This window comes from Cygnus olor, chromosome 8, assembly GCF_009769625.2.
Source record: "Cygnus olor isolate bCygOlo1 chromosome 8, bCygOlo1.pri.v2, whole genome shotgun sequence".
NCBI classification, from domain to species: domain Eukaryota; kingdom Metazoa; phylum Chordata; class Aves; order Anseriformes; family Anatidae; genus Cygnus; species Cygnus olor.
Window position 1 is genome coordinate 26728810 of NC_049176.1, and position 27047 is coordinate 26755856.

A 27047-nucleotide genomic window follows, 5' to 3' on the forward strand; every position below is an offset into this window, starting at 1 on the left:
TCAGATGTACAAAGTTAAATCTTTATTTGAGAAGAGCAAATGATCCAGTGGAGTATTCAGAGCAAAATGATCCAGTGGAGTATTCAAAAATGCAGTGCAGGGCACGGAGCCAAGTATACAGACTGCAGTCATAAAAATAATCCCAAGAAATTAGCAGGTCCCTCTTCATGCCTACTTGCGTACTTTATCATTAAAAAAAGGGGGTGGAGGGGTGTTGCGGAGGTAGGAAGGGAGAAGCTAGGAAGCATTATTTGCCAATAAACCGAGGTGGTCGTTTCTCCTTGAAGGCAGCCATCCCTTCCTGACGGTCTCTTGTGGGAATATTCTGTGTTTTTTTTAAAAAAAAAAAAAAAAAAAAAGCATGTATTTGACAAATTTAATGTCATTTTAAAATACAAATTAATTTGGCAGTAGTGGTCTCAGACCCTTTACAGATTGCAAGATGTACCATTGAAAGAAAAGCAATTAGGTAAATAAAGAGACTAGGTTGTAGTAAAATCACAAGCAACGTGTCCAAGACAAGATCAGAAATCAAGAGAATTACACAGAAAAAGTTTTCCATTCATTTAGTAGTCCTGAGGTACAGCAGATAAATGGTTAATTGAGAAAGGTACCTGCTCTCAAAACCTGTCAGAAAGAACAACTATGCGAGGAATCTAATTTTAAGATGAAAACTGTTAGTAAAACTGACACTGTAGTTAATGTACTGCTGAAACTGCAGGATTATACAGTTACTTCCCACTGAAGGTTATTTATTTAAGGATGGACTTTGGTCTCAGGCAGTCTGAGAGAGGCAGCTATGCATGAACAGTTAACAATATAATACAGACATCTGGAACTGCACTTGAGTTCTCAAAGCTTCAGATTTAGCTGTTTAGCTGTCTTCTGTTGTAGAGGAGAAAATACAATAGGATGCTGGGAATATCTGTCTTTAGAAAATGTGCAGTAATTACTCTTTTTGGGCACACAGTCTGAAGGTAACCTACCTGGGCATAACACATTCCTTCAATGGCCATCCCTGATGCAATATCAACCTGCAGACGAGAGGGAAGGAAAGAGATACACCTTCAAAACAAACATTCATTTTTAGTGACTGGCATGAAACGTCACTGCTATATTAGAACTGGAGTGCTACAATCTGTAGAACAAAATCCTGTATTAATTTTGTCTTTAAAGCAAATCTTTAAAAAACCCTGAAAAGGGTCTAAATGCCTTTTTTAAACAAGGATTACAGTTATTACAGTTAGTTATTAGATTATCTGTTGTAAATGTTTTTACTGTAGTAATTTCAAAGAGCTGCTTATCTGCTTCCTTTACCGCAGTATTTAAAAAAAAAAATTACCTCTATTCCTCTGTTTATTGCCAGTTTTCCCATTTTCACAGCAATTGGAGCCTTTATTAAAAACAAAACCAAAAAAAAGCAACAAACTTTAAAATAATTGAAGCCACATTGGTTCGCAATTGAACAGTAGTTATAGTAGTAGCACTTACCCTACCTCCAATTGAGTTTTTTATCTATAGCAATTTACAGTAAGTTAGTTAAGTACTTCTAAAATACAATTTGGCATTATTTACAGTTATTAGATGTACACAGTGCAAGCTGTCAATGTGTCCTGCGGGTCTGGGAGGTAAAGCTGTCCTATGGGTTAAGCAACTGGATGCTAAGTTCCTACAGAAGCTGCATTCACAAGAAAGGACAGAATTAGACTTTTTCAGGTACCAAGACTTTAATATTTCACAAAATGGAATTTCAGTTGTTTGTTCTTTCTTAAGCAGAAATCACTTCCTTGCATTGACAATAAGAATAACATACTGACCTGAGGAAGGATTTCTTTAGCCAAAGTTAATGCTCTCTGGTAAGCTGCATCTCCCTCCTCATTTTGGGGCACTGCGTGATTTACTAATCCCATGGAGAAGGCTTCTTGTCCATCAATTTGTCTACCCGTGAAAATGAGTTCCTTTGCAAGACCTACTCCAACGCATCTGGGTAGACGCTGGGTTCCACCTTATGACAAGAGCAAAAACACCGTTTGCCATTTCTAGAAATGCCCAAAGAAGCAACAGAATTTTGTCCCTTTATGTTAACAAGGAAGTCTGAAAAATAAAGGGATCATGTATTTCTTTTAACAACTACTTGCTGAACATATCAACATTTGCAAAGCATCTGAAAGTCTTCAGCATCCTTGTGAATATTTTGATAAGTTGGAAAAAGAGTAAAGGGACTTTCCTAGATTGACTGCAAGTCAGAGACAGTACTTGGAACAGAATTCAGAGATCTCCTGGGTCTCTAGAAGATGTTATCTAAACTCAAAACCAAAACAGAACACACTTCAGGTGCTCTAATAGCAAAATATTTGCTGTACAGCGGAGTAAGTAAAAGACTGAATATATAATGCAGGTACCTGCTCCTGGAAGAAGCCCTCTTGTGGTCTCAATAAGGCCCATTTTAGCTGATGAAGCTATTTAATAACAACAAAAAAGAAAGTATGGGGTTTAGTTAATTTTTCCAGGTTGCTAGAAATTGCTTAATCAATGTCCATCTCAAGTCAGGTGAGGGATGTATAATATGGCTGCTTACCCCTAATGGAGCATTTTTATATAGAAAAAAGAACTTTGGGCCCACAGTAGATGAAATGTAACGGATGGAAGAATGGAAATAGAGAAAAAAAAAAAAAAAAAGGCTTTTGCTCCAAGCTGATTTAAGTAGGAAAAGTTAGATCTAACCAGAGTGCTGATGCAATACTTCATAAGAACTATTGAATCCCATTAATAGTTTTCTGGAGGAATTGTAATATTGTCTAAAAATAGGCTTTATTTTTTATGCAAGGAAATTACTTCCCCAATAGAAACCAAACGTCACAGTATCTGGACAAATGCCTACTCATTTCCTGAACTGTGCAAGTTCCTCTCTTAGCCTACTGGCTTCTAGTAAGTCAGCTATCACAAGCATATGCTCTCTTTAAAATATAGTCACCGATTACAAGAAGAACCCTACATTAAGCAACACACAAACCTGCTACTCGAAGGTCACAAGCTAACGCCATTTCTAGTCCACCACCCAATGCGTAGCCATCTATTGCAGCAATTGTGGGTACGGGCAGGGCAGCTAGAGAAGACAATACAGATTATAAAGTTTTGTTCCCAGAATTCTGCTGCACTCACTTCTGGAATTTTTTAAATGCCTAAATTCTAAAGCATTTAGTAGTTGTCCATTCTGACTGTCCTGCTGTTCTGACTGGTATCTCAGTCAGATTTGACTTTGGTATTTCTCTAGTGAGACCCAAGAAGTGAGGGGTGGGAAATATCAGGTATAAAAAAACTGGCATTCCGCAAATACATTCAGAGGTCCAAGTCCCTTGTTTTTTGGGTCAGCACAGTATCAGGAGTGCTTTTGAGTATATATTAAAAGTGGGACAACCAACATCACCCATTTTGTCTAGCACTGTTTCCCGAGGATTACATGGAATTTTATATATATAATGCTTTGTTAAAAGCAGATACTTATACGTATGTTTGTGCACTGCTCTTCATCATAGATAAGTCAGTACTGAAATGTAATCTTGTCCTTGGAGTGGCAGCAGTATAGTTGGTATTTAGGTCTAATCAGATCTTTGTATCGGGTCTAAGCTGGAGCCACTTGAGGAGCCAGTCGGAGAAAATTTTCCAATTGAGATAATCATTTACCTATTTCATCCATTAGATTTCTCAGCCTTTTAACAAAATGTCCAACTTCTGCATCATCCATCTTTGCACGCTCCTTTAAGTCCGCACCTAAATTGCATGAGAGAAAAAGGTAAGAATCCACAAACAGGGAAAAAATGTCTGAACTGTACTCCCTCCTGCCACCCCTCAGGAGAGGCCACTTCAGAAGTCTTGAAATGCAGTATTCTGGTTAAGTAAGGTCATAGGAAGCTCTGGAATGTAGATATTTGGGTTGGAGCAGTGGCTAGGGTATGCGCTGTGAACAGATTTCAGAAGAACACTGATGTCTGATCCTAATCCACAAAACTGGAAAACAAGGACTCCAATACCTGAGGTACCTGGGCTTAAAGGTGATTATAAATGGAAAACAAAGGGTAGCACAGAGAGGAAAGGGTGTGAGCCACAGAGCCTGTGTGGCTCACTGTCACACATCGTCATCGCTGAAGCAGAGAGAACAGGCAAAAGAGAGAACGTGTTACTTGCTACTCAAAAGCTAACCTGTTTTTCTTTTAGCATTCATTTCCAGCTGCTTTTCTACACAGTCTGATCAGCACACAACCCTAGCAGTCATCAATTTTTTTAATAGTAGTTTGCAGAACCTGTTACCTACCAGCACAAAATACGCCTTTCACTTCACTCTTGAACACCACTACACGAACTTTCTCATCAAAGCGGAGCTGTTCCAGAGCGCTAAAAAGCTATGAGGGAAAGAGTACAAACAAAAGAAAAACTTTAAGCACATAGATGTATATACCAAAATTATAGCAAGCTCCTAATCTATATGCCTTTTTAACCTTTCCCCCCTTTTTATTCCTCTGCAGGTGCCAGGAATTTCCTGGAAATCACGTATGTGGAACCAGCAGGATCCTTCCATGACAGCCTCAGAACAACAGCTTTCCCCATCTCTTTTTCACTGCCAGTCCAAGATGAACCCTTGCTGTTCCTTAAACTCTCCTGCCTGACAAGGAACAAGCCAGACTCTCGCTGGAAAGTATCAACCTTGAGCAGAGTGCCAAAGCTCTGCTACAGTCTGACAATGAGTACAATTTTGTTGTAATTACTCAAGTGATGGTATTAACTTGAATCTGAGTTAGTTGTCTTAAATAATGGCAGTATGTGTCTGCTCCCCTTCTGAAGCTACTGCAATATGGACATACGACAATCTGCCTCTTCCAAATGCAGTCTCTGCTGACTTTCAGCAAGAGACTAAGTCTTTGTTTTCGATTTCCCACAATTATTCTTATCACATTTAGTTATCGATCATGATCCCAAACACATTTACAGGCCAGGGCCATACTCACTTCATTTACAAATACTTTTCCCAATGAATTTCTCGCATGGGGTCGGTTCATTAGGATTTCAGCAATACCTTAGTAATAGGAGACAATTTCAGTTATACTTCATTTAATATGCTGACACAGTAATTCAACTGGGAACTATATCTGCAAATGCTGCATCTTCTCTTCCCTGAAAACGCATGTAAGTATATTCTGAAGCCATCCATTATTTCAAAAGCGAAGGTGCCGCAAAATCCAGGAAAATTAGTGACAAGAAACTGCCTATGAAATCCAGTGTTGCAGGACAACAACAAGATTTGATAGCATTACAGATAATACAAATAAGCAGGTGTTTAAAAAATGAATGTGACATCCAAAAATGTCTTAGAAACACTGCAGGAATGGAAAAAAAAACTATTAGGTTTCTGGTTTAAGTACTACTTATCTCGGGTTTTAATTTACAGTCTTACTGTGTTCAATTTTCTCCTTAGTGAAAAAAAAAAACGCCTTTAATTGCTGTTTGCATGTGGGCAGCACAAACTCCCAGTTCATGCTCCAGAAGTGCTTGCGAATTGCAGCCCCGTTTCGTTTACGGCTAACGAGCCCCTCGGGGGGCAGGACTTTACCCAAAGTTGCCAGGTCCAGGCGGCAGCACGGGACCACATCTACCTCTGCCTCCTGCACCTGTGCTCTGTAAACTGGGACCTGAGCGCTCCGGGGCGGGTTTCCAGGGCTGCGACCATTTTGTGAAGGCGGCCGCCTCCTTCCTCACTCGCGGGTGCTGCTGCCCGCCGGCTCCGCGGGCCACGGCCACCCCCCGGGGCATGGGGGGACCTCGGAGGGGACCCCGCTGCCAGCCGGTCGGCGGCCCCCGGCCCAGCCCCGCTTCCCCCCGCACTCACCGCCGCCCTCCCCGCCGACCAGCACCTCCGCGCCCCGCCGCGGGGCGGCCGCGGGGGACCCGCCGCGGGCCCAGCGCAGCAGCAGCCGCCCCCCAGCCCTCCCCGGCCCCAGCCATAACATGGCGCCACTCGGCCCCGGTCGGAGGCGGGGACGGGGCAGCGAGGGGACGAGCCCTCGGCGCTGCGCCGTGAGGAGGAAGGGGTGGGAAGGGGGCGGTGGCGGTGTCACGCTTCGTCGCTCGGTTCAGCTGCCGCCGCTACCAGGGGCTCTGTGAGGGAAGCCGGGGCCCGTCCTGCCGCCAGGATGCAGCGCCGGGTGTTCGTGGTCGGCGTTGGCATGACCAAGGTACGGCGCTGCCCGACCGGCCCCGGCCCCAGCCCCGGCACCGGCACCGCACCGCGGGGCCTGGCTCGGCGGCGGCTCCCCCCTGCCTCAGGCTCCCTCCTGGAGCGTGTCTGAGGGGAGCCCGGAGCGGGTGTCCCTGGCGCCCTTCAAAGCCGAGCAGCTGCTTGAGGGGCTTCCCTAAAACCTAGCTCGGCGGGTGGAGCTGGACCGCTGGTATTTGCCGCGGTAGTCAGCAAAATTGACAGCTTTGAAACCTTTATTTTGTTGCTGTGCGGGTAGGAATGTTAGCTTGGAAGAGGAGGGTAAAACTTGTCAGACTATATTACACCTGAAGCGTTTTATTATGAAGGCTTTTAGGATTGTAGCCTTTCTCTAGTGTTAAACCTAAGAGTGATGTGCTAAAACGATCATACCTCGCAGAACAAAGTGGTGCTGCGTATGCAGCTGTCAGGCACCCAGGCCATGCCCTTCGTTTTTGGAAATGAGTCACAGCAGTTAGGGGCATCTGAGGGGTTGTCAGTGCTCTTTTTTACCTCTTTGTTAGCTCCGGTAACATCATTAAAACAGGTCTTGTACAGACTTTATGAGTCACTGACTGACATTTCTCACGACCTTCGGCATGAAGGTTCTCTGCCTGAGTTAAGGAAAGGCAGCACAGCAGAAAGTATGGCTAAGTGTCCCCAGAGGCTGGGGAGGCAAGTGTAAGGAGACAGCATATTTTTTTACGATGAGCGAACATCAAATAATTTGTAGAGCTGTAAGTAGATGATTTTTTTGAGCAGTGACACTTTTGTAAATGACATAAAAAAGAAAACAAATGTGTTGGTGGACTCCAGCCGTGAGGGGCAAAGTCCAATGTTCAAATTCGTAGCAAAGTGGAGTAAGGCTTGGAAGGGAGGCTTATGAGGAATTAAGTTCAGTGTAAAGAATAAGTATTGTGAATAGGAGTAGAGCAAAATAAAGTAGAAGGAAGTATTTATCAACGCTTTTGAGAAGATAAAGTCATGGGTTGTAATGCTTCAGTGAAGATGGCAGTTGTCCTCTGTCCCATCCACAGGCTTTGGCCAGCATTATTGTCCATCGACGTACAAGTCTGAATCTTCTTTAAGACTAAGCAGAAATGGTCTTCTGCTTCCATAAACTTGGACTATGATATTTTTTTTTACGTCACAGCAGGGTCTTGGCAGTCACGCCTGGGGATTGTGCAGATTTTGTGGATGCACTTTTGGGTCACTTAAATTGTCTGCATTTTTTTTAATCTGTTCACAAACCTATTCCTGAGTTACCTATATAGCTTTTAAACATACCAACTTGAGCAAAGGATGTATTAAATTTCATTGTGATTTGTTCTGTGTTTTTTTTTTCTTGTCAGTTTGCAAAGCCTAGTGAGAAGAGCCTTGATTACCCTGACCTGGCTAAGGAGGCAGGTAATTTAATAATAAAATAAAATAAACAACACATTTGGTTTGACTGCTGGCGCATATTTTAAGTCTTAAAGTTAATCTTATTATTATACATAAGAAAGAACAACTGTTTAGTAAGTAGATACATACAAAAAGCAAATCTAAAACTGGTAATAAGGAACACTGACAAAATCTGTAACTGACCTCTTAAAATCACTGTCTTCCAGTATTAAAGTTAAAAGGATAGCTTAAGATTGAATTGGACACTTAGATCATTTCATATCTGTCTGTACTACTGAAATGTATTTTCGTTGGGAGCAGATAAATACAGAATGGATTAGATAGCATTTTCTGGTAAAGGAGCTTGCTTGGAACTCAAAATACTGCAAGACTGTCCTAAAGAGAGTTAAGATGCAGGACTTTTTTAACCATTCACATGATACAGTAAAGTATTTTTACACCTCTGTTTTTTATGTAGATGCATGAATTGTGCATACTAGTCATAACAAGCAAGCCTAGTTTGTGGTAGCTGCTTTTTTTTTTTTTAACTCTTTTTTTTTTTTTTTCTTCCCTTCCCAACTTCTAAACTTTTTTAGGCCAGAAGGCTTTAGCTGATGCTGGGATTCCCTATTCAGCAGTGAAGCAGGCATGTGTGGGTTATGTTTATGGTGAGTAACATCTTTTGGTTGGGATATGGCCTCTGTAAGACTTTGTTATCTACATTTGTGTGGATGAAGTACGGGGGATCCCATCACTTTCAAATAATAATATTTAATCACATGTCAATTTGTAGAACTGTCTGAAACATGAGTTGTTTTTTTTTTTCTAAATTATCATTATTTTTAATAAGCATAGATCTATATCTGTTTATTTGTGGAATTTGCAGTCCTAGTTGCTGGTCATAAGAATTCCAAAAAACTGTCTTGCAAATATGTTTTATACAAGTAGCTCTATCCGCAAGGTCAGGTGGTATATTTATTCAACTGATGAAAAAATTACGTATTGTACTGTTCATGGCAATAGGCTTGAAAACTGTAATATAGTTTTAATTCTTATTTGAGCGTTGAGTCTGTACAGTAGAGTGGGTATGTTTGTTTATCCAGTGCTCTTGAGTTTAAGGGTTATTTTGGGGATCAGCTGTGTCATTGTACTTTCAGCCCAAGAGCATAGAAGACGATGGGGCTTAACTCTAAGTGATATAGCTAAGTTCTGCTCTGTGAGATTCATAACTGTTTTAATCCCAGGGATACATTAAAAACATAACCATGAGTTAATGTATCATGTTAGCCTGTTGAGAGTATATACATCAGTATGGCTACAAATTAATGCTTCACAGCTGATGTAGACAAAAGTGGGGTGTCCACATACCTATACAGGAGAGAGTTTTCCATTTATTTTCTTCCTGTTTCTCTGTTAATGGCTGTACTACGGTAACTGAAGTAGGGTTAATTAGTTGTGACACCTGCAGCAGCTTCCGAGTCATGCCTCTGCGACCCTTCTGTCCAGTCCCATTACTTTCAGTTGATTCACAACCAGTTTCTGCAGAAGCAGGACAAACTTCTGTTTTTAAGGTCTGATGATTTCCATCTTGTTTCTAAGGCTCTTGCACTGTGCATACTTAAGAAAGGCTCAAGATGACCGTTCAAAATTTCAAGTTTACAGTTTAACCAGTAGCATTGTATACATGTAGTGGGATTTCTTTTAGCTAATGAAGCTTGAGTATGTACCTTATTTTATGTTATGTCTCTGTATAAAGGTGACTCGACCTGTGGACAACGGGCCATCTACCACGCTTTGGGTTTAACTGGCATTCCTATCATTAATGTTCACAACAACTGTGCTACTGGATCTACGGCTTTGTTCATGGCCAGACAACTGGTAGAGGGAGGTGAGTTATTCTGCTCTAGAGCCCAGTAATTCATACTTTTTACTTATACAAATACAAGTTGTTCCTTCTGTTTCTGCAGTTCCTTTGTTGGTTTTAATACTTTCTTGCACTTAATTCCTTATTCTTCTATAACAAAACGTGCAGTAACATGTGGAGTGATTATTCTAGTACTTGTGACAGAGGCATAAGTGCTTGATCATTTAAGGTAACTGCTCTCAAACTGTGGAGAACTGTTCAAAAATAACCCCAAACCCTCTAGTGATCTCTTAATCTTCAGTATCAATGTTTTTGTATCAATGCCATTCCCACTCCAACTTGACTTGGTTTTAAAAATTAAGAAGGGAGAAAGAACAGCTGGTAGATGTTTATAGATATTTATTGTAATGAGATAACTGATAGTACCTATTGTCATTTACATCTGAGTTGTGTTTCAAATAGCCAAAAATTTTTATTTTAAGGTTTGGCAGATTGTGTTCTGGCACTTGGCTTTGAGAAAATGGCAAAAGGATCCATTCCTGCAGGTGTAAGTGTCTGAAAACTTTATACATTTCACTGCATTAGTAGACGGAAAACACCTCTTAATTCTCTGTGACATCCTTATAAATATCAGCCACTTTAACATGTTGCTGTAGATAATTAGAAGAAACCTTTGTTTTTTTGAATCACAGAAACTTGTAATGAGTTTTATGACTGATTACAGCTCAGATATGCAAATTTTGTATGTTTTAGAACTAATTTTATGTAGTCTGTCAGGCTTTTAGTACTTTGTAAAGATATTTTTAAGTTGGGGTTAATAGGAAATAATGAAAATACCAGGTAGAATACTGAAGCGTTGAGCATTTGATGCATCTTTCTCAAAATGACAGAGCAAATTAAAGAAAGAATCCGAGACTTTTGGCTTGATGCTTACTCAGTTGACTAATTAACATGCTTTCTCCAAAACTTAGGGCTTCAGTAAACCTTTCTTTCTGTCTCTTCCTTGTTTTTATTGGAGAAGTATGGGGCTTGTGTTTTGCCTTATGGCAAGTCCATATCTCATTTAAGTACAGAACTATGAAATCCGATAATCTATGCAGACGTTTGGGTGAGAAATGTTAAATTAAACAACTAATTGAAATGAGTCAGAGTTAACTTTAACATGCTTTACAGTAGTTCATCTAAGCTTCGATTGAAAATGAAGTATTAATTTTATAATTTGGGATTATGTTAACTATAAGAGTTTTAAGTTGAGGTGAAAAATACCCAAAGTCCTCTTTTGAAAACAGTGATAGAAATCAGATAGTGGTGGTCCTTGCCACAAATCAGTGTCATGATGACAATGCTAATCGTTTTCTGCTTGTTTACTCTCACAGTTGGGATATCATGAAAGCTTCAAAACATATTGCTGAAGTGCAACATATAGTCCAGTGGAATTGTTAAAATATTAAAAAAAAAACAACTCTATTTTGCTTGAAATCCATGGCACTTTTGTGGGGATGTTGTAAACATGAGGAAATTATGACTTGCTTTTTAACTGTTTTTCTTCTTTTTAGTTTACGGACAGAACTAATCCACTGGACAAACATTTGGAAATCATGATAGATAAATATGGCTTAGCAAGTGCTCCAGTAGCACCTCAGATGTTTGCAAATGCTGGCAAAGAACATATGGAGAAATACGGTATTGACAAAATATATTTTTCCATTATCATCTTCTAATGAAGTGATTTAAAATTTCATTGCAATTTTATCACTACAATTTCATAAAAAAAAGAAAAAGAGCATTCAGTGTTCTCTCTTTTACATGAGCGCTACAGCTGCATAGTTGTACTGGATGTAGGGTTGTCTGCAGAAAAGTAGGTGAGGGGTAGGCAAACAATACAATTGGGAAATAAAATTAAGCCTGTGATAGAGTGTCTGCTAGTTACCTTAATGGTATTGCTCGTGCTTCTGGAAGGTCTGTGCAGTATGATTGCATAACTTCCTGCATTCTGTCCTTCTGTCTTAGGATGGGTAGGTAGGCTTGTGACTGAATTTTGTTACAAAAACTTTTGAGTGTTTGATCAAATATATCGGATTAGGCCGTTTCCACTGTCGTTTCTTAACACTCTTACCAGGAAAGGGAATTGCCTCCCAGGTAGCATGCCCAGTCTGTTAAGTATGTTTAGGCTAGTTTATGGAAAAAAATTAGGAGTCCAATATTTCAACACAGCTGTTTTGTTCTGCTATGAAAATGAGTGTTCAAGTTCCAGCAATATAGTAATACCTCAAATAAAACGTGCTTATTTTCTCTATGTTAGGTTAGTGAGTGTTAAATATCCAAGTAGGATGTTCTGTTAGCTAAAACTTAATCAGTATTAGTAGTCTTTATCTAGTTTTTACACCTTGTTGAGTTTTAAAGAAAGTTTCAATACACTGAGTCTCTTGTAAAAATGCTTGTGAAGGTCAAATTCTTATGACACTAATACAATATTTAAAAAGTTATGATAGCACTGTGTGTGTAAACCAGGTATTTCAACACAGCTTGCTTTCTCCTTCCAGGGACAAATCCAGAATACTTTGCAAAAATTGCATGCAAGAATCATAGTCATTCAACCAACAACCCGTGAGTAAAGTACTCCACCTCAATATTAAGCATATGTTGCTGCTACAAAATTCATGTAAAATTGGATATTATTTTAGAAATACCTAGCTGAATATATTCTTTATTATAGAACGGGAATTATACCCAGAATAAAGTCTTTATCCTATATCTTGTATTTAGCAAAAACAGCTGTACAGTTGCCTGATGATATATTAAGGGTTATACTGAAACTAAAAATAGCATCTTTTTTTTTTTTTGTAGGTATTCCCAGTTCCAAGAGGAGTATACGTTAGATGAAGTTCTGCATTCTCGCAAAATTTTTGATTACTTGACTGTCTTACAGTGTTGGTAAGGAGAGGACTTAGCATTGTGAAATAAATCTTAATATTCTGACAAATGCACACCTTTTTAAGTAAGTTTGTTTACTTCTAAATCAAAAGTTACAGATCATTTTAAATATTTTCTACTTTTTAGATGTCATAGTGTTCAAATGTTGTATAAATATTACTGAAGTAGCATTAAAAATGGAACGTTTACTGCAAACACTCCTGAAATTCATAGTTTCAGTGGCATCAGCCAAAATATTTTTCTTTGTTTTCAAATGTACTTCTATGGAAGACTGACATTAATAATTTAGAATGATGACATTATTTTCCTTTCAATTAGTCCAACAACAAATGGTGCTGCAGCTGCAATTCTGGCTAATGAGGAGTTTGTGAAAGAGCATAATTTACAGTCTCAAGCTGTGGAAATTCTAGCCCAGGTGATGGTTACTGATTATCCAAGCACATTTGAAGAGAAGAGTTGTTTGAAGATGGTAGGTATACAATCCTATCTTCTGTGATGTTTAGAATTTTCTTTTTAGTACCTGAGAGTCCTAATGATCCTGTATACATTTCCATGTCAGTAAGCAAACAAGTTATAATTGATGTAAAAAGACTCATTTGGACAGGTGGAGTGGACAAACAGTACAGTTATGGAATAGCAGTAAGAAATCTATATGTATTTAAAATCTAGTTTAAAATTATTTAGAGGCTACCTATTAACAGTTTGAACAGAAGGAAATGTAGTTTGTCTCATGTGAACCTATTTTACTTATGTCTGTGCTGTATTGGAGCTGAAATAACATGTCATGTATAGTCACAATTATTTAAGCAGAATGACTTGAACTGCAAAATTTAAATCCCACAGCAAACTGACCAAAATAATTGGATGTAAGTCAAACCATTAGAATACCCACTTGAGACAAAGTCATGCAAAGGAGCAATTTGGCTAGTAAGCAAGGTTGAGAAAATAAACGAAATGCCTGCAGAAAAGTTTCTGCACGCCACCAACTCATTTAGAATATGTTATTTCTTTCTATATAGTTCCTACTATACGGAAATTAAAGGCTATGATATAAGATCCATTAAAGCACATTAGAATGCCATCTGTGACAGGTTATTTTCACTTACAGGATAAATAGAGGCACATAAAAAATTAAGCATAGAAATGGAATCAATTACTTCTTTAATGATATTTTAACTTATGATTTCTTCTGCTTGCAGGTTGGTTATGATATGACTAAAAAAGCTGCAGAAAAATGTTTTGAAAAAGCAGGAGTACAACCTACTGATGTTGATGTGATTGAACTCCATGACTGTTTCTCAGTTAATGAGCTCATTACCTATGAAGCTCTTGGACTCTGTCCAGAAGGTAATAGCATCAGTGAAGATCATTGTTTCAATAAAATGGACAGTTTAAAAATATCTTTTTAGCCTCTTCTTATAATTAGAACTTTGAGTTGTACACTAGACATCTTATATATTTGAATATCTTACTGCTAACTTCCTAAGAGGAAAAAGCAAGCTAGCAATGTAGTAACATAAAGAAGACCAATAAACCGTAGAGTTCATTTAACAAATTACTGTGACTTCTAGAGAAGTACACAAGGCAGATTAAAGTGTTGGACAGCTGTACAAAATCATATGGCTAGCTTGTGCAAGAGTGGCTCTTCTAAGCAAGCAGGACAAGAAGATTAAGAACTCTAATCTTTCTCAGAATTACAACCTTTTTCAGGGATATGTTCTTATTTACCCTGAAATTTCCACCCATCTTTGTATTTCCTTTTGAGGAAGATTAAAAATAAACAAGAATTACCTATAGAGAGCCTAAACAAGTTACCTGACTTTGTCTTTTAAAAATCTTGAAAACATCTTTGTCTTTGAAAATACAGAGAGTTGTTGGCAGAGGTTCTAAAATGAACTATATAATAATGTTCTTCTGTCTAAATTAGTGTAATGGAAATTAATTTTATGCATATAAGTCAAACTAATGAAGTTTTCAGTTTAAGAGGTTTTGATTTCAAATAATGCATTGCACTGCTACCTCAGTATTTATTCAAATACCAAATTATTCATGTGTTGCATAGATAATAATCTGATGCAGTCTTTCTTCAATTTGTTTTTAAGCGATTTAAGAAAATATCATATACTGTCACTAGATGGTGTGTTGCATTAACTCTGAGCACTCTCAATGAAAGAACTTAGATCTTCAGGAAAGTTTCTTTTATGTGTTTGTAAGTCTTCTAATGCTTGCCCTTGGATGCTTACTCTTTACTGCCTTCTTTGCTGTATTTTTATGGTATCTTCAGTAATATGGAAAATTATTGACATTATTAAATACACTTTAAGCATTTTAGCTTAATTCCTTTAATCAAAGATGCAGTATAATTCTAATGGTTCTTGTCTATTTGACTGATGAGTATTGTGTATGGTAAATTGGTAACTATTTAATAGTGCAATTCTCTCCAACTTTCAGTATGTCTGACCTCAAAGTGTGTGAAACTTACCTTGGAAGGACAGACTAATTAGACTTAGAGATTAATGGAATGGTATAAATTACATTGTGGATTTAGATGTGCAAGATTAACCTGACATTCTCATTTAAGGGCAGAAGTATGTTGTAAATACAGGAAATGCAGCAGTTTGTTTGTTGTTTTGTTTTGTTTTTTTTAAGACTTTGACATTAATCAAGTAGGTTGAAGAAGCTGGTACAGGAATAAAAGACCAAGGAACTAGTTAAGGGGAGAACTTTCTGCTGAAGGATTGGGAACTAATAGGCTGGATGCTAAGTAATTCTAAGTATTACTCATATGAGTGATTATTTGGTGATTATTTTGTTTGGTATATTAATGTTTTAATGCAGCCCAAGATACAGTTAGCTTTCATTGTGGCAAGGGCACGTTGTTGGGTCATGTTCAGCATTGTGCCCAGCAGGACACTTGTGTGACAAAGTTGTCACTTCGCTCCCTGCTTCTGCCTGGCTGTGTTGTTCCTCCAGCAGATACTAGGGTAGTAGAGGTCCCCCAAGAGGCTCAGAGCCTAGAAACATAAGGTTGCTCCTGTCAGTCTGTAGCAGGCCTCATTTTCTTGTTCTCCCTGATCAGGCAACCTATGTCAGACACCCACTATCTTACCCTTATATATGTTAAGGTATGTGAAGCTGAGGTAGAGGAAGAAAGAACAAAGAACTAAAGTTAGTAAACCAAAATACAAACTTGCTATAAAATTAATTTAATTTGAAAAGTATCCCTACTTTATTTTTTTTCCCCTTAACCAAAATCTAAGAAACAAAAAGTACTTAGAGCAGTGCTCCCAGGACAGCATTCCACTAGGATCATTGACCACTTCAAATTTGCATTATATCTTCATATGATGTAGTTGCCTTTGGTATTAATGGGGTTGGACATTGCCCAAGAAATTACTGCTAGACCCATGGTCTAGCTTAGTTTATTTCTGAGGGCCATGAACAATTAGGTGTCATGTTTGCTTAACTGAGAATTCAAGGGGCAGGTTGGCAGGAAGTGGCTTAATCCAAATATGGGTGATTTTGCAAATTAAAATGTAGCACTTAATGTTTTGTGAAGTGGGATGGTACCCAGACGAATCTTTGTAAGCATGAGCTCTCCAGTGTTGATGATAATCTTGCAAGTAATCTCTGTTGGAGATAAATCAAAAATATATTAACAGCAGTTGCAAATTACAATTAGCATTTCTTTTACAAAAAACATAATGGTCATTGTAGTTTCATTAATAAAGCAATGAATAGCTTCATTGTGTTGATTCTATCATACTACTGTATAACAGTAAAACAGTTGAACTGCTAATTAAAAAAAGCCATCAGATACTAGCCATTTTAATTCTTTTCCACATTACTGTGGAATCCACATGCTTTCTCCAGTAGTGTCAACAAGTCTCGTTAATGTTTGGCAAATTTCAGTCTACCCTTTGTAAAATCTGTGGTATCTGTACTTCCTATTGACTGACAGAAAGTATTTGCAGCATCTTTGCTTAGTGCCAGTAGAATTGAAAAACAATTTTTATAAAATAATGAACATTTTTCTTTTATAAATACTGTTTCTTCCTTTTAAAAATACGGTTCTCTAGGAAAAGCATGTGAACTGATTGACAGAGGAGACAATACTTACGGAGGAAAATGGGTTGTTAATCCTAGTGGTGGCTTGATTTCAAAGGGACATCCACTTGGTGCTACAGGTAATGCAAAAATACTTCATTTAGTCATACCATTAAGATATGAGATACTGTTCTTGACCAGGCAGATGGTTCCCACTTGTATTTGTATGAAAAAAATGAGGACTTGATGAGATTAGGAGGAGCTCTGGAGTTGATTCTCATTTGTGACTAAAGCAAGCGTTAGGGCAGGTTGACCATGCGGGGTTGCTCAAACCAAAAGACTTGGAGTGTGAATTAGATCATTAATACTTGTGTAATTTGATAGAGCTGTTTTTCTGTTGGTATTAAAGCAACCTACAAAACAGCTTTTTTTTTTCTCTAAATAATTGCTTAATGGTACAACTTCTGATGATTGTAGTTTCAATAACTATTTTCATACGTAGTCATCCTTTAAAATTCAGATTTTGGAGATAGTTATCACGTTTGAATAGCTTGTACCATTGTTAGCTGTAATAAAGCTATTTCTGTGAAGTCTTGGATGTCAAAATATTTATCTGATGTTATTACAACAGAAGTTCACTGTTAGTCTCTGTTTCCCAGCAACATAAGTTTTCCTTTTTTTTTTTTTTTTTTTTCTATCTATGCTTTTTTAAGCTATCTGTGCTTGCTTCCATGAAATGCCTCTTGAATAACGTTTGGATTTGTGAGGATAATTCACCTTCTTTGCTTGCAAATGATTAGATGGCAGAAAGCTGGAGAAGAAACCTTGAAAAACAACAAACCTTGGCCTAAATAGCTGTAATATCTAGATAATCCCTAGTTAATTTGGGGGGGAGTATTAGGAAATGTTGGAAGAAGAATATACCCGTGTTCTCATTTAACTGGAATCTGTAACTAGATATAAGAATTCCATTCCTAGGTATGTGTTAATTTTTTGTCATTTCTACAATGATAAATGTAGAGGCAATTACTGGTATTTGTGCTTCTCTCTATTTCAATGGATTGAGGGGGAAAGCCATTAAAATGCAGAAAATTACATGTCTACAGGCAGTCAGCTTAATGTCACTATAAATCAGTCTTGAGGATAGCTATATGCTAATCAGAGGTCATACAAGTCATCTTAATTTTCCAAACCACTCCAGGGCAGGATGTCCCATGGTACACGTTCTCTCCTTGAAGCTAAGAGTGCGTGTATGGAACCTGCTAACTCTCATAAATGACTGGAATTATAAAACTTCTTACTCATCCCTTCCATAATGTTTAACTTGGCAATGTGTAAAATTCAGTGCATAAAATGCAGGTTCTGCCTGTCTTGCCCAAAGGACTATGTAGTTGCCTATGGGAAGGGACAGGGTTCTGTGGATGCTAAGGGGGAAGAAATGTGAACTGGATGAGAATTGCAGAAATGGCTGATGGAATGGTAGAGGGAAGCAAAAGGTAAATGTAACCTTGAAATCAAGACTAGTGAAAAGGAATTCATGTTTGTTTTCAGCCTCCCAAAATAATCTTTCTAGTTAGCTGAGCTCTAAAGACTTCACATTCTCAAATCATACTGCATGTATTCATTTAATATCTTATTAGGGAAGGAAGTTCATGGAGCATACCAGTTAGTGTTACTTCCTTACATTAATGAGCTTGGTCCAGCAGTAATTTTAATCACAATTGTGTATTCTAAGATTCTTTCTTCTGTTGTAGTATAGTGCTAACTTGTTATGGGCATTTTTAATAGTAGGCATTTGTAGTGCGGGAGGAAAAAAAAAAGGTTTTCAGAAGATCTTGTCACATTTTTTTTGTTAGATTTAGCACATGAATTCAAATTTCTACTCCGAGATGCATGCCACGATGGCGAGGCGAGCTCAATGCATGCTTCTGAGGTACTTGGGGTAGATATTAGAGCATTGCTGTAACGATGTAGTAGCAGATGTATCTGCCTTGAAATAGGTATGGCTGTCACGCGTTTATTTCTTGGAGATTCAAAAGTCAGTGCTGAGTTGTGCTTGATAATTATTTTTAAGACAGCTCGCACTGACAGCCCAGAAGATACTCCTGTGAGGGATGGAGGTCAGGTAGAGGAGTGAGAGGCGCGTAGCCTGAACGTTACGCTGGAGCCCACCCAGCTGCATTGCTCGTGTGTGTGCGCGTGTAAACAGCACTTTTCTCCACAGCACCGCCGGAGCCGCACTGAGGCGGGCAGCGCTCCCCTCAGGGGCCGCTCCCCGCCGGGAAGATGGCGGCGGGGCGGCGACGCGCTCTGTGCTCCATCTTTCAGGCCTGGCGCAGTGCGCCGAACTCTGCTGGCAGCTGCGCGGCCTGGCCGGCAGGAGGCAGGTGCCGGGGGCGAAGGTGGCGCTGCAGCACAACCTGGGCCTGGGCGGCGCGGCGGTGGTCACGCTGTACGGCATGGGCTTCCCCCCGGCCCGCAGGTGAGACCCGGCCCCGGCCCCCTGCACCGCCCCGGGGAAGGGGGGGACAAGCGAGACCCGGCCGAGCTGCGGAGGTCGGGGCTGGCCTCGAAACCGAGGCCTCCGTGGGGGTGTAAGGCAGCGTCGCCTTTCTGTCCCGAGGTCTCCAAATGTTCGCGTATCCACCCCAGATTTGTTTAAGGGTTATCGTTGCTCTCCCCGCAAGGAAGAGCTGTGAAGGAAAGCTGTTCCTTCACAGGAAGAGCTGGAGCTGTTAGGGACCCGCAGCGCCGCAGCTGTAGGCAGAGATTGTGAGTTAGTGCCTGACAGACAGTGCGCAGGGTGAGCTTCATGGGCTAAAAAGAGCAAAATGTCCCATTTCTGGCCTGCATGATTTTCTCTGCCTTAAATTAAGGACAAATCTAATGTTCGGAGGAAAAAATAAAAAAACGAAAATAACCCCCAAACCACCCTTCTAAGAACGAAACAGGATTTGAAGGAATTAATTGAATCTAAGGCCTTGTCGAAAAAAAAAAAAAAAGTGCAGCATCTGTCAGAATAGAGTGATCCAATTCTTTCACTGCTGAAATTGTTACTGGTCTGACTTCATGACGAATTGAGTCTTCCCTGTAGGTGTTACACAGGGTATTCTAAGTACCTGTTAAAATTAAGGCATATTATTCATCTACTTCTGGCAAAAGTATTTTTATTTGCAATTATAGCCTGCTTCAGAGGGAGAGGAGAACGCTGCTATGAAGCTCTCTCACAATCTGCTCTAATTGTATGCTAAGATGGGCAGGAATTGAGAGAAAATACAAAATTTTATAAGTATACCAACATTTTATGAGAGACTTTTTTAACATAGAGTTTCCTTTGCATTTTCACTGTGCACATTGTTTAGAAAAATGGAGCTACTATTTGTGGATATTTTGTTTGAGGTTTTAAAGCTTAATACCAATATTTTACACTTTTTCTAAAAAACAGTGAGTGGTAAAATGTATCATGGTGGGCTTCCAGAAAAAAATATTCCCCTCCCAACTCATGTTTTTAATGTCTGTTTTAGCTGGATAGTTCCTGGGATGTGACAGTGTAGTCTGTGGAGTAGGTGACGAGAGCAGCAATTGAACTTTGAGGGGCTGCATCAAGTAGCTTTTTGTAGTGTAGTGTCAGAAGCTCTAATCCTGACACTTCCTTAGTCTGCAAGAGGATAGGCCATGTGAGAAGATGTGCGTGATAGGGGAAAACTTGCGTTTGCTCATGGGGTCTTTTCAAACATGCTTACAAAATGTGAGTGGGTGTTGGTATACGGTTTTAAGCCAGAAGGGAGATGTTGTAGTTAGTACACTTTTTTCCATTGCATTGAGCTTTATCATTTAAAAAAAAAAAAACAAAAAACTTCTACAGAACAGGGAATCTGTTGCTGTATGTACACCATTAACCTTGAGATACTGAAAGTAGTAGCACCTTCCTGTCAGTCAGGAAAAGCTTTGCGTGTATAGATGATGTTTCTCTTGAAGAAATTGTGTTACATACTACAGGTGACTTGACCTTCATCAGTATTGAGAATTTTCTTAACTCTTCAGTGCAGAGAAATCTTAGCAATAATAATGTCTCTTACATTATGAGGCTTAAAAATCTTCAGTTCTCCCAAAGGCTTTGTATGCGGGAAATACCTGGCACAGGGAGTTGCACTAATGTACAAAAGACTTTGGAATGAAACAGTGCAGCTGATCTGTTCATACCCCACTTATGTAACTGAATGTTGGGCATTGCGTAAGTAAGGGAAAGGTGGTGGCATTTTATGGTTATGAAGATATTTCATACAATTTTTTTCTACAACAGTGCTCACAGACCTAATCATTAGATTGAGATCTAGCGTGTAATTAGTGGCTTTAGTAGGAGTTGCCAAGAATTTATATCACGGTAAATGATAGCAGAACTTGATTCATTTTGGATCCGGTCTTAAAATTTAAATCTGCTTTTTTGTTGATACCTTCCAGTTTTACATCCCGTTACTACAACCTTAGTTTATTAGCAAAATTGTGCATTGTCCTCAAATGACACAGTGCCTACTATTGCTGACCTAGCAAACACCTACAAGGATACTTCACTCTTAGTACCACACAGATAAGTGCTAGCAACATTTCATAAGTGATTCTGTTACTTTAACCTTATTTTTTTTTAATAAGACTTTGAAATAATTTGACCAAAAGTAGTTACTAAGTAAGATGTCAGAAAGGAGGACCACTTCAGGAAGTATGACAGCTAAACTTCTGGATGCATTTCTTAAAGGACTTTGTGTTGTCAAAAAAAAAAAAAAAAAGAAAATAGTTCTTGAGATGTTGCATATTCTGTTTCTGTCTTCACACACAGCATGGCAATGGAGTTGGCTGATAGTTGAAGTGATTGTAATGCAGACTGTCTAGCCCATCAGAAAGTAAGCTTCGCTTAGATAAGATGTAGTTTCTCTGTATTGCTTGAACTGTTGCAGTGTGGCTGTTCACAGTGGTGTTAGGCCTATTCACAGTAATTTGAAGGTGTTGAAAATATGATTAAAGATACATAAATTTTTTTTTTTTTTTGCATTTCAGCACTGGTCGTGTTGCAGCTGTGCCTCTCAGTGCAGCTGTTGATGGATTTAAGTCACATTTGGTCTTCAAAGAGATTGAAAAGAAGCTCGAAGAGGTATTTGACTACTACTTTTACCTGTAATACCTTTTTAATTTATGACAGAACATGTGCAAAACCAGAAGGAAATACAGTGGCATAAGTCACTTTCTTAGTACTTCGTGTTGAAACAAATAGTACAACTTTAATCTTCACTGTCCAAAATCTTTATCTTCTGTACCATGATTATAAAGGATTTCTTTCAGACAGCTCCTAACTATATAAGAGTATTTCAGCGAAGGCACGTTTAGGTCATGCGAAGAGCTTGCTAACTAACACAAGTTTGGTGTCTCTTGCTTGCTTTGTAAGTGTGATTAAAAGAAGAGATTGCATTTTGTGAGACCTACAGCAAGACAAGACTGTTAAGACACTTGTTTGTTTGTTTGACAGATTTTAATAGAGATGGATAATACGTGTTTTTTTTTCCTTAAATGTTCAAATGAAGCCTAGTAGAGGGAAACAAGTATTTTTGTTAGTAGAAAGAGTAAAGATTTTTTTAAAGTATTCTCTGTTTCTATTTTTTAAATTCCTTTGAAGAAAATGAATAATGCGCACGTTATGTGGTCATTACAGGAAGGAGAGCAATTTGTCAAGAAAATTGGTGGTGTCTTTGCCTTCAAAATAAAAGATGGTCCTGGTGGAAAAGAAGCAACTTGGGTAGTAGACGTGAAAAATGGAAAAGGCTCTGTGGCAGTTAATTCAGGTCAGTGCTATTTTATTATATCACTGCAGAGAACACATGAAATGAATGTAAAGATTATCAATTCATACTCTGCTAAAGCTGTAGTGACCTTGAACAAAACTGGGGTTACCTTAATTTTAAAGTTTTCTTATTTCCAATACTTCTAATCCGTGACCTTTAAGATAAAGATTTAAATCTGTTCTACTGTGAATTCTGTTTGGTTAGTTGTGTATTTTCTTAGAGGCTCCAGACAGATGTGTCACATGACTCCTGCAAGAACTAGAATACAAAACCAAAACTTTTTTTTTGTTTCTCATAAAATTTGGGCCAGAAATGTGATTTGTACCTGTTTTTTTCAGGTGCTTTGTTGGAGACTCCCGTAGGTGGTAGGCTGGTCTATCTAGTCCAGTTACTTCTCTTCAGCAGCTAGTTAAGCAATAAAATGGCGGATTTCAATACTGCACTAGCTGACATAAACTTCAAGTTCCATCTTAAAAAAGGCAGACATAAATAAAACCCAAGGACTGGTGGGTTTCCATTAAAAGTATTGGGAACAGACGATTTGAACGCTTGCCGTGAAAGTGTCTTGTTTAATACCTGCATCCTATTAATAAACTGTAAATAAAAAGACAAAGACAACAGTTTGTCCTCAGAATCTTACATATCCATGAACCTTCATCATAAAGCTTTTAATTAAAAATGTGGGAAAAGCTGGGTGCGGATTTTAGCCCATTGTTACATGTATTAATACTTACATCTGAGCTTCTAAAATACCTTTTCAAGCTCATTTCTGGTAAGAAGATGCCAGAAGCTTCTGGATTTGAATTAGTTCAGATGCAATTGTCTAGAATGCACATTCCCACTGAAGGACAGGGCAGGAAATGCATGAAATGTCAGTGATAAATATCGTCACTGTGTGTCACAGGGGAAAACACATTTATTCTGAGATGATCTTAATGCTAGAAAATTTAAGCTTGATAAAACTTAAGATGACTGTGAACACCTGTAATTAACATTATCTGATTACAAGATTTTTATTTTTTATTTGTAATGAATAAACTCGCTTAGCACCTTTCAGAAAGGTCCATCTTTCTTCAGTGTTGGGATGGTCTGTGCTGCAAGGTGCCACAGGTGTCTGTTGGCTAGTAGATGACCTCTTCCTCATACTTTTTAATGGCCCTTACCTGTAGGTACTTGATATACCATAGTGCTGAACCGTAGCATCAACAGATTGTTCAGGGAGTTGTAGTTTGTGTTACTATTCTGTTTCTTAGTTTGAATCTTCATTGTCAACTCTGTCTTACAGATAAGAAGGCAGATTGTACAATCACAATGGCTGACGCTGATCTGTTAGCTCTGATGACTGGCAAAATGAATCCTCAGACAGTAAGTATAGTAAAGATGAAGGGATAATAGTACTGATATTTGGGGGGCTTTTTTGAGTATATTTAAGTTTAATTTTTTAAAAATAAATCCGCTCTTCCAAAACTGCCATGGCTGATATGAAAAAGGGAAAGTTCTTGACTCTCTGAATAAATCAGTCTTTGCTTCTCTCGATAAACCTGACTTCAGCAGTTTCTACTCTTCTGAACAAGTATTGTCTCAGACATCCTTCGCGTAATCCAGAAGCAGATATAATAGTGCTTGCTTTGCACAGAAAGGGGGAAGCTAGTGTTTGCAGTGTGACTTCAGAAAGGAGGAATGTCAGCCCTCTGTTTGGACCGCTATCTGATAATGCAAGAAAAATGCCATTACCAAATTTATTCTCTTTAGGTATCACAAACATAAACTTTCTAAGGTTATTATTTGACCTTTCAGTGTCAGAAGATAGAATTGTACAATAAGATGAGATGTCTGCTACAACTGTTAGAATTATAATACTGCAGGCCAAGACCTGCACATATATAATAGCCTATAAGATTGGGGAGGGGGATTTTTGGGGTAACATGTTCTGTTGCATTTCATAGAATTTTATTTTTTTTTTTAGGCTTTCTTTCAAGGTAAATTGAAGGTTTCTGGGAACATGGGCATGGCGATGAAACTTCAGAACCTACAACTTCAGCCAGGCAAAGCTAAACTTTGAGCTTGCTAAAGTAAACAGTCAGTACTTGATACTCTTGACAACAGATTAGAATGAAACTAGACATTGACAATATGGCAAAGGCTGGGCTTGATTGGACCTCTCTCACCTAAATTCTTTGGTTAGAGACCTTAATTCTCTTAATCAATTCCGTCAGTTTGTATATGGCAAAGATTTTTAGGCTAAGCTTGAGGCACTAACTCTTGCAAATGGTATGTGGTGGGTATCATGGAAACAACATTTTTGTTTTAATCTGTAAAAAAATTTTTATAAAAACTTAGAGTTGAATGAGGCTGCTTATTGTTGTTCAGGTTAGTTGGGAAGAGAGTGAGGAAGGTTACAGATAGTTTGACAAATCAATTAAAGTTGCATTTTAAAAAGACTAATAGCAGGTCATGCAAATGCTTTCAGACTCACATTCTAACAAATTTGCTGCTGCTTAAATTAAAATGGCCTTATAAAGGGGATCTCCAACAACATTTTTTTAGAATAGGCTTTATGAATTTGCTATAAAATACTTTTCTTATTATGACTTTGGAATTAAAACAAAACTACCCAAAATTAGGTAGCAACTAGAATGTTGCTTTGAGATTCGTAGCATTTGATTATACTTAGCCCTGAGTAAAGATACGGTTTGCTAGGAGAGCAGAAAGGGAATGTAACCAATATTTACCTGTTTTCTCCTGGGAAAATCTGGTGTTGATCATTATGAATTTCTTATCAGTAATGTAAAAGCTTTAACTTTTGTTTTGGGAAAATGTATTCTGGTTGGAAGTTTAATTGAAAATTAAATATACTTTTCCTGTTCTCCTGTGTATCTCTTCCTTGGATTTATAAACAGATGTCATGTTCATATATTGAGTATTTGGTGCGGATCATTGCTAAGGGCTCCCATAGTTATTTTTTTTTCCTTGCTCGGCTACTCTCCGTAGATACTCCCTAAACTGTAAACTGTCCGTTATGTACACCTCACATACGTGGGACAGGACTGAGGAACTTTTACTTCCCTCATAATGAAAATGAGATGACTCAGGCCAGTCTTTCTGCTTATCTGGTGTGGATGCTTAACAGTCAGATTTCTGAACAGTAAGAATGGCTATACCGAATCAGACCAAAATCCATCTAGCCCATTATATTTTCTGCCTGTTGAGGCCTTGGAAAGAACATTAAGACGGCCTAAACATCTCTACCCAGAATACACTGCTCACTGCCAGTGATTTTTTTTTCAGCTCACAGATCTGAGCCAGAAGTGGTGTGTCAGTATGTAAAGTCCTTGGTGGATAGCTCTTTCGTTGATTCATCCAGTCTCTTAAAGTCCTTGACAGCTTCTTAGCATGTGTCAAGAATTTCCGTAGCTTGCCTACAGGTTATTCCAAGTCAAATTTATTTATTTATTTACCTTTCACATTATGGTTTTATTTTACAACTCTTAAGTGGTTGTTTTTTTTGTTGTTGTTTTCCTGGAAGAAACAGTGAACAACTTCATGACACTCCTGGTTTTTAGCCTTGCCCTATCCCTTTCAGGCTTCACAGCTTAAAGAAGATAAAAGTCTATTTAACTGTGCCTTGTGGAGAGCCCCTTGTAAACTTTTGGCCACACATGTATCCTTTCCGTACATCACATTCTAATTGTCTCATGTTAAAAAGCTTTCAAGATGCAAGAGCAGTGATGCTTTTTCTCCTTTTATGTTTCTTGTCATTTGTTTTTCTGACCACTACTAGTTTTTGAGCTGACTTTTTTATAGATCCTTCCTTTATAACTAAGGTCTCTCATTTTCTTCATTGCTTACTTCTGCACTGTGAAGCTGGGACTTTTTTTTTTTTTTTCATTCCATGTGCATTGCTTTATTTATCCTGAATTTCAACTTCTTTTTTTTTTTTTTTTCTGTCAGTGTACAGACTTGCCTGGAGCTCTCGTACTTGTTCCTTAACATACGGATGAATCAGCTTGTATCACCTCACTACTCATCTCCTTTTCCAAGGCATTAGCTCGGTACTGAATAGGACAGATGTGTCCTTTCTCCATAGAAAACTTTAAAGTCAGGTCGTGTGAATCAGGTTTCCTGTTGCACGCTTCTTTATTGACTTACCTAAAGGATTGTAGTAGGCAGGAGGAGTCAAGCCTCAAACAAACTCTCCACAACATAACATTTGTTAAAGCAACCACTACTGTTCCTACATTTTAGCCATTTAGCTTGTAGGCTAAAATGAAGAGGCATTGCAGGATTGCAGTGCTATTGCCATACTGAAAACAATTTGTTCCTCTGCGCAGAGTTGAATATACAGCCTTTCATCAGCAAGATTTGCCTTCCTTTTGACGTCTGTTCAGCTTGCACTGTTACGCAAGCTAAGAACCAACTTTTACAACAATTCTGAGCACAGACATGACTTGTGTTTAATTAATAAAGCTATCTCAACTATTCTGTTTAAGAAACTGCTTCTCCGTGCAAAACACTGAAGTGAATATCATGGTAAAAAAAAGTATTATATTATTCAAAATAAGTTGCCTTTTAAGTGTTTCTTATTTTATATTGCATATTGTTTATGATTCTTGGCGAATCATCTTTCATCTGTTTGAGCTGATCAAAGCTAGTAATTACCTGATGCTGTGGTTTATGATGCTATACAGACAAACAATTTTACAGAAGGATTTCTGTGAGTTCCTGATGGTCTAGCTCCCTT

General features: G+C 38.4%; 2 protein-coding genes across 4 annotated transcripts; one reads left to right on the forward strand and one right to left on the reverse strand.

Moving 5' to 3' along the window:
• Nucleotides 1–6048, reverse strand: ECHDC2 (enoyl-CoA hydratase domain containing 2). Of its 2 annotated transcripts, none has more exons than XM_040565467.1 (10): nucleotides 5882–6048; nucleotides 5004–5071; nucleotides 4313–4400; nucleotides 3685–3771; nucleotides 3014–3106; nucleotides 2403–2459; nucleotides 1818–2005; nucleotides 1343–1393; nucleotides 987–1034; nucleotides 1–325 (listed from the first exon to the last, which is right to left on the reverse strand). In XM_040565467.1, the coding sequence occupies exons 1-10, from the start codon at nucleotides 6000–6002 to the stop codon at nucleotides 248–250; spliced, it is 879 nt and encodes a 292-aa protein (XP_040421401.1). In that variant the 5' UTR covers nucleotides 6003–6048; the 3' UTR covers nucleotides 1–247. The 2 variants fall into 2 exon arrangements, with proteins under 2 accessions (XP_040421401.1, XP_040421402.1); XM_040565468.1 differs by lacking the exon at nucleotides 5882–6048 and adding an exon at nucleotides 5606–5744.
• On the forward strand, nucleotides 6042–26783 carry SCP2 (sterol carrier protein 2). 2 transcript variants are annotated; one of them, XM_040565462.1, is made up of 16 exons: nucleotides 6042–6227; nucleotides 7600–7654; nucleotides 8227–8298; nucleotides 9387–9518; nucleotides 9977–10041; nucleotides 11051–11177; nucleotides 12038–12101; nucleotides 12342–12428; nucleotides 12747–12897; nucleotides 13628–13775; nucleotides 16508–16615; nucleotides 18804–18957; nucleotides 21528–21621; nucleotides 22177–22306; nucleotides 23592–23671; nucleotides 24273–25172. In XM_040565462.1, the coding sequence occupies exons 1-16, from the start codon at nucleotides 6186–6188 to the stop codon at nucleotides 24366–24368; spliced, it is 1605 nt and encodes a 534-aa protein (XP_040421396.1). In that variant the 5' UTR covers nucleotides 6042–6185; the 3' UTR covers nucleotides 24369–25172. The 2 variants fall into 2 exon arrangements, with proteins under 2 accessions (XP_040421396.1, XP_040421395.1); XM_040565461.1 differs by lacking the exon at nucleotides 24273–25172 and adding an exon at nucleotides 26258–26783 and having other exon boundaries at nucleotides 6067–6227.
• Nucleotides 26784–27047: the final 264 nt, after the last annotated feature.